Here is a 13,948-nt window from a genome sequence, read left to right as displayed (position 1 = left end):
GAACGAAGAAACATCCAAGCGAGGCCCGAGAAGCAGGGAGCCCTGCACTGGGGGGTGCAGTCTGGACCAGCTCTGGGGGTGTGTGGAAGCATTTCCACAGAGCTCCTCCAGCTACCAAATTGAGTCTAGCAGAGCTAAAATGACTGAGGAAATGGAAATTAACAGCGTAGTATTTTAAACTTGCTAATTTACCTTTTTACCAGCATTTCTTTTAGGAAGCGTGAAGAATTAAATGCAAATTTACAACTGCAGAATGCGTATGTGCCTTGAACTGAATATTTGGCTTTAAGAGTGAGTCTTATACCACAAAGACAAGAAACTCTTGTGGGCAGAGATCAACATTGGGGAGGGGATTTCACATATAATTCTATACGTGCTCTTCAGGACCGCAACTATTGCTTAAGCAAGGTGAGCATAGGCTTAAGGTTCTTTTCAAAGGAGCAATTCTACAATCTGTGGCAAAGTCCAATGCTGGGGCCCTGGATTTCCCACTTCAGTGATTCCTCGCCAGCCTCAGTGTACTACCAACCTTATTTTAGCCCTTGAGAAGCAAGGAAGCTCTTACTATTTCATAAAGAAAGAAAATACAGTCCAGTCTTCAGCACAATTAAGAGGCCACTCACTATTTTGTATCCAGTCGCTACCAAACAGCATCCCGCCATCAGCAAAGCACAGCGGGGGCCAGATGAAGTGTAAGGGCAATGTTTCTCTTTATTTTAGAAATGAGAGTGACCGCACATATGAAAAATACGACTTAGCATTCAAGGTGGAAAAGCTTACATAAAATTCATTTCCAAACCCCCACCCCTTGGTACACAATGCCCCATCTCCCACTGAGGTAAGGCTGTGCCATTGTCCCACGGCTTTAAAAAAAGAAAAAAAAAAAAAAAAATCCCACCATAAAGGGAAAAACTCATCCTATTAAAAAGCCTCTGTCTCCAGGCTGTAAGGAGTCCCGGGGCTCTGCGCCTCAGTCGGACTTCTCCTTCTCCTTCATGTGCAAGAAGACGATGCTGAAGATGAAGAGGCCCAGCATCATGGAGAAGGCGCTGGCGTAGTACGGATAGGCCGAGGGGATGAAGCGCTCATACTGCGTGTGCTGGAGTGGCCTCACTGACACCTGCAACAGGGCAGAGTGACAGGTCCTGGCCACTCAGAGGCTCAGGCAGGGCACAGGCCGGCTGAAAACAGGGATGACAAGCTGTGCTTACCTGAGTGGAAGAGTATAAGTGTGTGTAGCCTAGCCGGTTGTAATCCACTTTAAACTGGAACACACCATACACGTCAGGCAGCTTGAACTGGACGCTGTATTTGCCACCTGGGGAAGATCCAAGACAAATAACCAGAAGGGGTGGCCCAATGTTTCTCTGTTACCCCCCCGAGAGCAAGCCAGAGGCAGGGACTGTCTCCCTGTAGCTTTCTCGTGCAAGAATTACATTTACCTTTCTTCTTCAAGAAGGTCCTCACGAAAGGATCAATGCGGACGAACTCCAGCTGAATATCATCACCATCAAAGGGGACCCATCTGCCATTTGAGAGCTGCTCAATCACAATGCTGTACTCCTGAAATAAAAGGCTGGTCAGCCAGGGGTGGCCAGTGACTGGAGGGGTGCCATCACCCTCAGTGCACCGAATCCCTACCCATGAATCTAGCAGGAACTCCCAGTTCTGAAACCCTGGGTGAGCCACCACCACCCAGCCCTGGACAGCAACTGAGGATACCACCCAGCGGTTAATCCCGCTGACTCGGATCCACACCTCTTCACAGGACCATCCAAGTCTGCACCCAAACCGCACTCCTCTCCTGGAATGTGCTGGTCACTCTCCGGCACCCTGCTTCCATATTCACTGCCATCCTGCCTTTCCCCGCTTCTCCTGACTGACAGATTCATCCTCCAGACCCGCTCCCAGCAGGATGAGTCAGCAAAGCCCCTCCCGCTTCTGCTCTCCCACAGCAAAACCACACCTCTTGAAAAGGCCTCCCATTACGATGTTGGTTTACACGCAGGCTCTCTGCACCTAAATGGACTTTCTTCAGGGTAGAGGTTAACTTATTCCTCCTTATTTAGGCCTCTTTAGGCCCAACACAGAAGTGTTCAATAACGGCCTTTGAGCTGCATCAACTTGGCCAACCCTCAGGGCCCTCTCACTCAAGAAGCTCTTACCACTAGGTCAGTGACAGTGTAGGCATTGGGTGGGGCTGTCTCGCCCACCCGATGATGGGACACAGGCCCCACCCGGAGGACACCCTCCTCCTTGAACACCCAGCGGGAGAGGGCCACAGCCAGCTCATAGTTGCCTGTCTGGGAATACCTGCGGAAGGGAAGAGGAGAGGCTAGAGCACCAGCACCAACTTCTTTCCAGGGGGGCCTCATAAGCGAGACTCGTCACTACCCACCAGGATAAACGGCACTAAGCGAACTCCTGCCTGTGGGCCATACGTACCTAGGGATCCGGTTAAAGGGAACACAGGAAAAAATGAGAAGATGTGAGGTGGTGTTGCTTTGGTGTCACGTGTATAATAAATACACAATTTTCTAAGCGTCTCCAGACATGTCATTACTAAAAAAGTTTGGACTGCCAACACCAGCAATACAGCAACAAAGTCAAGTCGTCAAATAATTTTAAAGCACCTGAAGATACTTAGCCTCTGACACGTGTAGCTCAAAGGCTCCTTCCTCCTCACCTGAGTCCTCCCCATCCGCACACACGCTGCCACCCAGACCTCATGGCCCTAAGCTCCTGGCATGTACCTCTGGGAGCCGGGCGTGGCCTTCTGCACTGCCGAGTTGAAGAAGGCATCACTGAAGAAGTCGAGGGAGCCGCTGAAGATGACCCGGGCATTGTTCCTGGCCTGGAGCCCAGCAATGAGGAGGGTATTCTTCCCCACTGCATGGGGATACTGGGAACAACAGAAGGCTGTCATCCAGGAGAGCCAGGGGAAAGGACAAGCTCGGCCTCTGGGGCAAGAGGACAGCAGGCCAGACCTGAACAACCTAGGCCCCATCTGAGGGCGGAACCTGAGACCCCACTGCTTCTGCCCACTTCCCGCTCCACCATCTTCTCATTTCACAGTCTCAGCAAAGTGTGCTTTCCTGCTTAGTTCTCATCTTCAAAGAAGAAAGCACGTGGCTGGGCCCAGGAGCTGGAGGCCTCGAGGCTGCAAAGGCCCCTCACCTGGGTGATAGGTTTATCTGGGAAGAAGGAGTATGAGGTTGAAGAGCCCGTCAGGATGTCCAATACCAAAGGATTGTCAGGATCAGCCACCATCCTGTAGGAGGAGGAAAGAACGCCCAACACTGATCCTAAGAACTGAGCCCACAGGCCCTGGGGTCCCCAAGGCCCATTTCTTCACAGGAGTGAATCCTGCTTTCTTAATAACCAGTTAGCTCTCCTCTGGATGTAACTATGAAGTCTGCCTCAAAGTCATAAATTAATCTCATCCACACCCTGTGGGGGAAGGAATGTCCCCAAATAATGACAAGTTTGGGTTGGTTTCCTGACAAAACAGTGATCCCCTGTGGCCCGACATTTCTGCTGGCCTCTCCCTGCTCACTCACCCGACACCTCGAAAGAGGATGGGGTTTAGAGATGATTTCCCAACAATGGTCGGGGCCTTCAGCAGGTTCTCGGTGTCAGCCACGATGAGCGTATGCTGCAAGAGCAGAGGGAAAGACAGGTGGTGAGGACAAGGGGCCCCCAAGCCAGGGAGCCCCTCCCGACTCCCTCCTGGTTTCTAGGCTGCGCTTAGCTCTAAGGGCCTGACACCTGGAAGACGACAGGCCTGATTACCTGGCCAAGGTCTGAGATGTCATAGTTGTGATGATCAATGACGGCTGTTTTCTCCTCATCAAACTCGATCCCACACTCACTGCCGAGCTCTCGAAGAGGGTCACCTGCAGACCCAAGAGATGCCTGGCTGAGCCCTGACCGGTGGGCTGTGGGCCAAGCAGTGTCCACTGTCCTAGCATCCCCAGGACTCACTCTCCAACAGTCATCTGCAGGGCCCTGCAGCTTTACCAGGCCAGGCTGAGCCCGAGCTGGACCCCTGGACAACAGCACGGTATCCTGCCCGCAGGGGTCAGAATCTGAATTGACAAAACAAAACACAACGGGGCCTCTCCCTCCACAAAGACACAGTGACCTTGCTTCTGCACAAAAACCCCTCTGAAGTGAAGTAATACCTCAAGCAAACAACCTGCATGAGCCTGGCCTTACAAGGCTGCCCTCTTCCTCATCGTCACCCCAGCAAGAGACCCACCCAGTGTGATTTCAAAAATCTGTCAATACTGGGGGCTGGCCCCGTGGCCGAGTGGTTAAGTTCGCGCGCTCCGCTGCAGGCGGCCCAGTGTTTCATTGGTTCGAATCCTGGGCGCGGACATGGCACTGCTCATCAAACCACGCTGAGGCAGCGTCCCACATGCCACAACTAGAAGGACCCACAACAAAGAATATACAACTATGTACCGGGGGGCTTTGGGGAGAAAAAGGAAAAAAATAAAATCTTAAAAAAAAAAAAAAAAAATCTGTCAATACTGGGGGCCGGCCCCATGGCCGAGTGGTTAAGTTCGCGTGCTCCGCTGCGGCAGCCCAGGGTTTTACCGGTTCAAATCCTGAGCGTGGACATGGCACTGCTCGTCAGGCCATGCTGAGGCAACATCCCACATGCCACAGCTAGAAGGACCCACAACTAAAAATACAGGTATTTTTAATGTAAATGTCCAGGGGGCCTTTGGGAAAAAAAGGAAAAAAAAAAATCTGTCAATACTGAAAAGAACAAAGCAAGACTGGCCCGGTGTTAACTGTTGCAGCTGAGGGGTAAGTACCGGGTTCAGGATACTGCACTCTCCCTACTTCTAAGTATCTTTGAAAATGTCCAAAATAGGAAACAAAGAAAACTGTCAAACACTTTGAGCTCTGCCCAGTTAGCCTCCCCATTTGCCTTCTTTCTGTAAGAGAAGAGCCACCAGAAAACAAAACAAAAAAATGGGAAAAACCAAACAGTGTCCCAAGCCCTTAAAAGGCTCTGCACCTTACTGGCTCTGGTCACAGAAAGGCACAGGAGGGACGGAATGGCTCTGTAGTTCCCTCATGACCCCGGCCACAGCCCACCCCATGATGCCAACTTGGCAGCTTCCATTTGCAAAGCTCTCCAAACTCTCTGGAGAAATGGTGGAAAGTACCAGAACTTCCCAGGTCAGCCTTACCAATGTCTGAGCTGGCAGCGACCAAGACACTGCCTCCACCGTCGATGAAGGTACTGATGGTCTCCACATTGATGTTGCCTCCAAAATCTGAAAGAAGCACCAGACTCAGTGACCCAGAAGGTTCCTCTCACTGTTCCTCTGACATTTGGGCCGGTGAAGGTGAACCGCAGGCCAGCCACAATCCATCACGGAAGCGTGCCCTCTGGAGGCCCACACAGACGGACGTTTACCATGCATGCCCTGACTGGGGCAATTCTCCCATTCTCCCAGTGTGGAGATCTAAAAACAATGGCTCGAATTTATAAAGTTTTAGAAGTACAAACGAAATAGTCAACACTTACTGATTATAGTTAAGTTAGTCACACATATTACAAGTCACATATAAAACATTCGTTTGGAAATGCTGCATTTTCCCCTCACATTTCATGAAACAACTTCATCCAAACTCGTCACCTGCACCTTTCACATCAGTATCTCTGACATCACTAGAGCCACTTTCAGGGTCACCTAACACTGTTTGCAGAGCCCGTCAGCCTCACTTCCGCCTAAAGTGTCTGAGAAAGAGCACGTGTGAATCTGAGGATGGCGCTGTCACTTACTCCAGCACTCATTTGCCTAACCTGAGTAGTTTTTCCCCGTTAATCCTACAGTTATATCCACGATAGCCGTGACAGAACCACTCTGAATACTGCTTTTATTAAAGTGATCACCAAAAAGGCTCACTAATTTCCTACATTTGTAACTGTGAGATCATACCCTTTTTGGTCAATTGATTCGGTCAGGCGACTGCCACAAGCATCCAAAACCAGCAGTGAGTGGGGCTGTCAGAGGCTCAAGCCTTCCCCACAGGGTCCCCTGACGCTCCACATAACGTAACGCAGGGAGTGCTCAGTAATTCACTCATTCATTCAATGAAAATTATTTCTTGTGTGCTGAGAAGAAAAATAAAGGGGACAGTGGAGTGAGGGGGAGCCGTTACATACAGGCTGGTCAGGGAAGAGCTCGGGCAAGTGGCATTGGAGAAGGTGTGAGAGTGAGCCAGGCAGCATGGGGCACTCCAGGCATCGAGAATGACAGGTGCAAGGTCCCCAAGGCAGTGAGCATGTTACCAGCAAGGTGCCCAGTGTGGCTCAGCTGGACAGAGTGACAAGGTGAGTAACGAACGGAACAGCAGGCCAGGGAGAAGCAGGGAGGGAGGGCAGTTGACGCAGGGCTCTGTAGGCCCCGGGAGGGTGACAGCCGTGGGGAGGAGCACTGGAGGCTTCCGAGCAGGAGAACAACATGATCGGATTTAGATTCTGAAAGGATGATTCTGGTGAACGGACACAGCGGGCAAGGGTGGAAGCAGGCTGATGGTGGGTTAGGAGGCCCGACTGTGAAAGGCGAGGCCTATGAAACAAGGATCCTGTTTTTTCTGGGTACAAAGGATATGCTCAGCATCCTTCTCCTATAGCCATTACTGCATGCGAGCTGGGAGCTGCCTGATTCCAGAGAGAGCAAAGAACCTGCTGATACACAGAGAAGGAAGCCAGGCCGGTGTTCTCACACGTGAGAAGGCTAATGGTGGTCACAGTACCACAGAGGGGCCCTCGGAGCAGGCGCCAAACCTTACTCTGAGCCCTCCCAGCAGACACAAGCCTTCTCCCAAGGAGTGCCCGAGAGGCTCTCCTGCAGCAGCATTTCCCCAAGTATGGGACCCCTTCCGCTAGGGGCAGAAAAGGTGGCAACAGTGATGTGGGAAAGGGCTTCACAGAACATTGAATCTCAGAGAGAGGGTTATTCCTTTTCCAATTATTTTTCAAGCTTTCTCTAGCAAAGAGAAAGTTTTGGTTTGATGCTGGTCCTAACACTTCTCTAACACTTGCTCATCTCCTCTTTTAAGAGGAAGCCTGGGGCTCAAAGCCTTCAGCAGGCAACAGAATCTGGCTAGAACTTTACATCAGCTGCCAAGAAAGTGAAAGCCTTCCTAAGCTTCAACTGAAGGGAGAGACGGCAGTCCTGTCTCAGCCCAGACAGGGACAACTTGAGTCCCTGAGAAAAAGAAACTGATGTCAATAAAGAAGAGGACAACTAGGATGCTCACCAAAAAAGCAGGGCAAAAGAGAAATGGCCAAAGAACTGAGGATATTTAGTCTGGAGAAGAAACACCTGAATAGGCTATGCTTACGCAAAGGCTATGCCTGTAAGCAAAATGAGCATTAAACTTATTTCCTAAGGCGCCAGGGAGTATAAAAAATCCTTTCCCCATCTACCCCCACCCCAAAAAAGTAGGAAGTAGAAGACAAATTTCAGTTTAATATAAAAACTTGCTAACAGAGTTGTCCAAGAGCTGAGTGGACTGCCTCGTAAGATAGTAAGGTCTCTGTCACAGGAATATTGGTATCAACTGGACAAACTAGTGTCGATATTCCTTCTGTTCAACAACTAGCCCTCTACCAGGCCCTGGACATATCCATCCAGCCTCAAACAGAAGATTAGGCTAAATTATCGTTAAGGTTCTTTTTAAGCCTGAGAACTTTGAATCCATCTGAATTTTTACAATCAACTACCACCATGCTTCTTTATAGCATGCTACTTCCACAAGCCAACCCAACCAGGGGAGCTCTCCACGTTTCCTACAGGCCCTTTACAGGGAAAACTCCCTTCTCAGAGCAGCAGGGCCCGCAGCTCCATGGTCGTGGCAACACCTGACCCCACAATCCTCGGCTGTGTCATTTAGGAAGGAGACGCCCAGGTTAGAAGTTAACATTTTCCTCTTCTCCGGGAACAGCAGCGCCCAGGGCTAGCGACCCATCCCGTGACCCAGGAAATATCCAAGATCCAGAAGACAGCGATCGATCAGTCCCGGTTCTGGGGGCGACGCGCAGCGCTTACCTTCTACCGAAGGGGAGAAGATGATGAGATTGTCATAGAGGAACTCCCCGTACTTAATGAGGGACAGGCTGGGGTCATCTGCGGTCTTGAAGGTGAGCTCAAAGCCCCGGTCTGGACGAGAGGGAAACAGGGAGCTGAGGCAGACGGGAGGCAAAGGGAAGGCACCGCCGCACAGATCACGACCGCCCCCCACGCGGCAGGCCAGTCCCGGGCGGCCCGCTCGTGGAAACCGAGTGGGAGGGAGGGTGGCCGATGCCCTCGGGCTCGAGGACTTTCCCAACCCCAGACTCTCACCCGCCGCCCCTCGGACCCCGGTCTCACCCTTCAGACTCCGGAAGAAGAGCGAATGCGTCTCCCGCAGGTTGAGGTTGTCCAGCAGCACTAAGGTGCGGAGACCGCTGGCGCAGACCGGGCCAACCAGGGGCAGCAGCAGCCACAAGAGGGACCAAGCACGGGTCGCGGTGCCGTGCTCCATCTTCCTCCTCCTGCCAAAGAACCAAGCACCTGGACACCGGAAGTGCCAATCTACGGTCGCCCAATCGCGGCTCGTGATCGGGGAGCACCACCCGGAAGTGATCCGGGTACGCCAAGGCCGGGCGTCGGGAGCCGCCGCTCGGACGGTAAAGAGCCGGGAGCACCACCGGAAGTGCCCCGGTTGGAGGCGGAGCCTCTGAACCCTATTGGCGGAAGGGGCACGAGGCTCCGCCTCCCCGAAGGAAAAGGCTCAATCCTAGAGAGACAGCTCTGCAGCCGCGGCCAATCAGTAAGGCCGAGTGCCCTTTGGCTCCGCCCAGGCCGTTCCCGCCCGGAGCCCTGAGCCCGCCTTTCAGGCGGACCCCGGCCGTGTCCCGGGCGGGGTCTAGCGCCGCGGTGGCCACCCTGGGCCACCTCCTCGGTCCTCACTGGCAGGGTCCTCGCTGGTCCAGGACAGACTCGCGACTAGGAACCGGGCCCCACCTCCACCGTCTCCAGGGAGGAAGGGGTTGGAGAAATAAGATCAAGGACAGGGGCCCTTTGAGTCCCCTCCCCCTCCCGGGCCCAGGGGCCTCGGCACCGGCCTGTCTTGCCCAGTCTGGTGGCCCACGCTGGAGGCAGCGTGGATGGGCGGCGACTGGCCTGGCGATTAGACAGCTCTAGCCGGGTTCGTTCCAGCCTCCGGCTCTCTCCAGGCATTTCACTGCTCTCCAGGCGCCTGTCCTAGGCTAGAAGTAGAAATAATAGCGAGGCCCCGCTCTCCCCCTTCCCTGTGTGCCTCTGGAACAGCCCGCGCTCTCGGGAGGACTGGCGCAGGGCTAGCTGGGCATCTACTCAGTAATGCTGGCTCCCACCCTGTTTAAGTTCATGCTGGGGCCACCTGGCTCACCTTAGAGCGGCCTCAGACCCACCACGGGTGGAAGTAAAAGCTACCACAAGAGTTCCAAGGCTTCCACTGTTCTCTGGGACCCAACCACAATCCTGGGGCAAATGAAGGTAATGTGGAGAGAGAAGGTAGCTGCCCTCTGACCTTTTACACTTGTCCACCAAGCCAGGGATGTGGGAGCAAAAGTCCAAACCTCCTTCTGCATCTCTAAGTCACTCTCCCTCCTCTCCATCCCCACTGGCTCCACCACAAGTTAAGCCTCTGTCACAGCTCAGGGACACCCAAGGGCTCTTCACTCTCAGGTCTCCGTCTAAATTCATCTTGGCGGCCTCATCCCCCTCGGTGCCTAACTCAGGGCTCCCAGGGAACGAGTCTCCTCCAAGCTTTAACATGCCCTGAGCTTCCCCACTTCCTGCCTTCTGCCCGTGCAGCCCCCTCTACCAGGAGCCCCTCCCCACATTCCCACCTTAAGCCTCCCGTGATCTCCATCCTTTATGGTAGCCCCACGCGAAGCTGCTCCCTTCGCAAGGGCGCTTTGTTCCCCTTAAAGACTTGATCTCGCTTCCTTTCACTCAAAGTCTGCAGTGCAGCCAGCCTGAGGTGAGAGTGACCCCTAATGTGACCTCAGCACCCTCTGCCCCGGCTTCTCCAGAGTGGGAGCTCCTGGGCCCAGGCACATAGCTTTGGGATCCACCACAGTAACTAATACAAACAGGGAGCAGGAGGAATGAGGGGCACCGACACGGGACACCCGGGAACTTTACGTACTATCTCATTTCACCTTCACGATGACCCTGTGAGGTGGGTGCTGTCCTCATTTCACTGGTGAGGCTCAGAGTGAGATACGGCTCAGGACAGCACCAAAGACCCAGGCTTCTCCCTCAGGTTGTGGGCCCCTCCCTCAGGGCAGGCCTGGGATACAATGGGCAAAGGCAGGAGAATGTCCTAGGTAGCCGGGGTGGCCTGGATTCCTTTCTGACCGTGTCAGGACGCCCAGTTCCAGCAGCATCCCTGAGGGCTGTCAAACTTGGGCCTTCTCTGAGCCTCAGCAAGATGTGGCCTCTATTTTCCAAAACAAGGGCTCTGCTTTCCTGGGTCACAGATCCTTTGGGAATCTAATGACAGTTCAGATGCTCTCCCCAGAAAAATGCACTTAGACTCATGATTCAGGGAGTTGCAGAAACCCTGGGGCCCGCTGGTTTTAAAGGCCTCAGGCAGGTAAGAACCCATGCTCCAGAAAGAGCTGTCCTGTGAAAGCCAGGCAGCAGTGGCAGGGAGGGGCCCCAGCGACGCTGTCAGAGGATCAGGGAGGGGAACTCATCAGTAAAAGGCAGTTTATTGGGGCAGCTGAACTGGAGTGGCCTCCTCTGGGCCACAGACCAGCTGGGGGTGGGCAGCACAGGAACAGCTGCTCCACGACTCCTCCTGTGCCCATCCCCAGGGCTTCCCCCAGGAAGTGGGGCCCATGGGTGGAGGCACGATTTTCAGTCGCCAAGATATTGAGCTTGATCCATGTGGAATTTGCTGCCCACTCCGTCGGGGCTGGTGAAGGCCTTGAGGCAGAGCTGAGGTTCTGAGCCCAAAGAGGCACAGGACAACACTGGTGGGCACAAACGGTGGGCTCTGTGGCAGGTGAGCAGACAGAACACTACTGGGACATGGAGAGCCAGCACAGCCTCTCCAAGGATGGTCCAGCCTGCAGAGGGCTCACGCCCCGGGCAGAGGTAGGCTCTCTGGGTAACAGGGAACGGAATGTGTCTTCCCAGCGCAAGGGCCCCCTCAGGCCTCCTGGTCACTGTGGGGGGCTGGTGGGAGGAGGCCTGGCTGGGGCTGCCCTGGGAGGGCCTGGCAGTCTCACGGAAACATAAAGGCAGGGCAGCAGCAGGCAGCTGTGCTCACAGGGGCTCACTGCCAAAGCTGCTTTTGCTTTTCTTACGCTTGGCCTTGCTGAAGGGGATGTCAAGGGACTCCAGGCGGAAGGGCCGGGGCTGGGGCATTTCAGGGGCCTGCGTGGGCGAGGTGGCAGAGTTGTTGCTGAGTGGAGAGCTGAGGCCTGGCGGTGAGCTGTGATGTGCTGTGGAGAAGAGGGGCAGAGGGGCTGGTCAGCCAGGAGTGCCGGGGATGGGGAGAAAATGCTCTGTGGGCGGGTGGAGAGTCTGGCCCACCCCCCGCCCAGCCAGAGGCCCTGGTCCCACAGCTGGGAGCCGAAGCTCTGAGAAGCTGCTCTGGGTGAGAGAACTACGTCTGCATCCAAGGGTCTGGGCTGGGAGTGTGGAGTTTCAAAGCCTCAGACTGAGGCAGCCTGGGATCTCAAGCCAGACATGCCTGGGTTCAAAGCCCAGCTCCACCCCTTCCTAGCAGGGTAACGCTGGGGAGCTGCTCCTCTCTGAGCCTCGGTTTCCTCATCTGCAGCATGGGCATGATGCCAGAGACTCAACCGATGTTTCTTTCCCTCCTTGTTCTTCAACTCCACTTACTCTGCCTCTTAAATAACCTCAGTGTAGAACTGAGATTTGCTTTTCATTGATAGTTTATTGGCAGCTCTGTGGTCTTTGATTTTAGTTTTAAAAACAGAAGAATGAAGTGCTTTTTGATTCTTGCTTTAACAGTGTTTTGCCTTTGTGGCCAGGGCCCTGAGCTGCATGCTGAGGGCCTACTGTGTGTCAGCGGAGACATGAATCCCACAGCACCTCTCCCCCAGGAGCCGAAGGGGTAGAGGAAAGCGGACACTGTGTATTGAGCACCTGCCGGGTGCCAGCCCCTGGGCTGGGCCGTTCCCCACCTCCTCTCACCTACTCCTGAGAAGTCGGCACATCCCCCTCAGTTTACAGCTGAGGAAACTGAGGCTCAGAGAGGGAACGGGTTTTCAACCCAGGCCTGTCTGACTGCAAATCGCCCCCTCAGGCCCCTCCCAGTTGGTCGAGGGCGGGGATGGCTCTGGGGGAGGGGCTGGAGGACAGGGGTGCGCAGGGGACTCACTGAGGCTCTTCATGGGATCCGTGCTGAGGATCTGGCTGGCCCGCTTCGACCGGAAGTAGTTACTGGCAATATTTTCACTGTCGCTCCGGCTGAGCATCAGCTTGTAGCGGTCTTCCTTCTGCTGAGATTCCAAACCCTCAGGGGTTAAGACCTTTTGTTTGTGCAATTCTTATCCAGGCCCTTACCCAGGGCTCAGCAGCCTCTGCAAGCCGGGTGGGGTGGGGGCTGTCCCCTTTGGTGTTCCCCTCTACAGACCCCAGACGCCAGGGTGGGGTCCAGGCAGCTCACGGCAAGAGAGTCACAGTCTCCAGCCAAGCCCACTCCCCACCCGTTCCTGGGGACGGGAAGTGCCTTGTTGCCTCCTGCAAAGCTCAAAACAGGGTATCCTGCCAGCTCCATCAGGGGCGGGGGCGATACTCCGCACCCCACACCCATCACATGTTCACGGAACAGGTAACGCAGTACTCAGCTCAGGGGCACATTCAAGACCCTTAGAACCGGAGTCCCAACCTCTTTATCACCAAGGACTATTATTTTCTTCAGCCTCAATCTCTTCCTTCAGGGACTATCCTTCTCCCACTGGACGTGGTCCTGGTGGGGTGATCATTCACAGTGCTCTAAACACTGCCACTCTCACCTGCCCACCCCCTGGCTACACAGCTGGACATGTGACCCAGACTGGACCAATCACAGAACTACATCTTCTGGACATAGACATTGGTCCAAGAGTAGGCCCATGACCAGGGAGAGCTTATTAGAATCCTTCCACAAGTGTTGGTTTAAGGCTGCTTTAAGAGACTGGTTTTTTCTTCTTATCAGATCACCAGCTGCCAGTAACCATCTTTCCAGACATGTGGAGAAATCCTGCTTGAGTCTGAAGCTAGCATTCCAAGGGAAGCGGAACCAAGAGATGAAGAAACACAGAACTCTGACTGTTTGAGCCCCTAGATCCAGCCATGCCTGAAACTGGAACACTTAACATCAACCAATAAATTCCCTATTTTGCTTATGATTGCTTGGGTATCTATCACTTGGAACTAAATGTATTCTGACTCATATAACCCCTTTGTGGTCCCAGGTTAAGAATGGTTTTTTCAGGAACAGCTTTCCCTTTTATACAAAGTTAAGTTATCAGAAGCAGCCAATCAGAGCTTTAGACCAGCGTGAGACACTCCTTGCAGCCACCCTGAGTTGTTCAGGCAGAGATGCCTGGCTGGAATTCATTAACCTATGAGTGGCCTTATCGTGACTACAAAGGTATGTTCTGTAGGGATTTTCTGAAATATCTGTAATGGTTTAAGGCAGGAGCAAATTACAGCCTATGGGCCAAACCTGGCCCCCAGACTGTTTTTGTACATAAAGTTTTATTGGAACATAGCCATGCTCATTCATTTTTGCATTGTCAATGGCTGTTTATGTGCTACGATGGCAGAGTTGAGTAGTTGTGACAGAGACCATATGGCCCATAAAGCCTACAATATTTACTATCTGGTCCTTTACAGAAAAGTTTGCTGACTTCTGCTTTGAG

The 13,948-nt window shown here is 53.5% G+C and overlaps 2 protein-coding genes and 1 long non-coding RNA gene across 10 annotated transcripts in view; 1 reads left to right on the top strand and 2 right to left on the bottom strand.

The window, feature by feature from the left end:
- Positions 1-686: 686 nt before the first annotated feature.
- On the bottom strand, positions 687-8,858 carry DDOST (dolichyl-diphosphooligosaccharide--protein glycosyltransferase non-catalytic subunit). The gene is made up of 11 exons (XM_070600403.1): positions 8,403-8,858; positions 8,082-8,192; positions 5,208-5,294; positions 3,793-3,896; positions 3,561-3,655; positions 3,178-3,271; positions 2,754-2,902; positions 2,166-2,313; positions 1,443-1,563; positions 1,212-1,318; positions 687-1,120 (listed from the first exon to the last, which is right to left on the bottom strand). The coding sequence occupies exons 1-11, from the start codon at positions 8,554-8,556 to the stop codon at positions 971-973; spliced, it is 1,320 nt and encodes a 439-aa protein (XP_070456504.1). The 5' UTR covers positions 8,557-8,858; the 3' UTR covers positions 687-970.
- Positions 8,859-9,265: 407 nt separating this feature from the next.
- Positions 9,266-13,432, top strand: LOC139080334 (uncharacterized). The gene is made up of 3 exons (XR_011534775.1): positions 9,266-9,551; positions 11,074-11,165; positions 13,240-13,432. It is a non-coding gene; the product is annotated as an uncharacterized lncRNA (long non-coding RNA).
- Positions 10,759-13,948, bottom strand: part of KIF17 (kinesin family member 17) — a 47,780-nt gene continuing 44,590 nt past the window's right edge. For 6 of the 8 annotated variants that reach the window (XM_070600334.1, XM_070600376.1, XM_070600340.1 and 3 more), the window contains 2 exons: positions 12,421-12,541; positions 10,759-11,515 (listed from right to left, as the gene is read on the bottom strand). In XM_070600334.1, the coding sequence (XP_070456435.1) occupies positions 11,337-11,515; positions 12,421-12,541 (300 nt within the window). In that variant the 3' untranslated portion in view covers positions 10,759-11,336. The remainder of the gene's footprint in view (positions 11,516-12,420; positions 12,542-13,948) is intronic. The other 2 variants (XM_070600346.1, XM_070600355.1) reach the window with 1 other exon arrangement.

Source organism: Equus przewalskii, chromosome 2 (assembly GCF_037783145.1).
Source record: "Equus przewalskii isolate Varuska chromosome 2, EquPr2, whole genome shotgun sequence".
Classification (NCBI taxonomy): Eukaryota; Metazoa; Chordata; class Mammalia; order Perissodactyla; family Equidae; genus Equus; species Equus przewalskii.
Note: the sequence above shows the minus strand (reverse complement) of the source record. Positions and strands in the feature narration are given on the sequence as shown.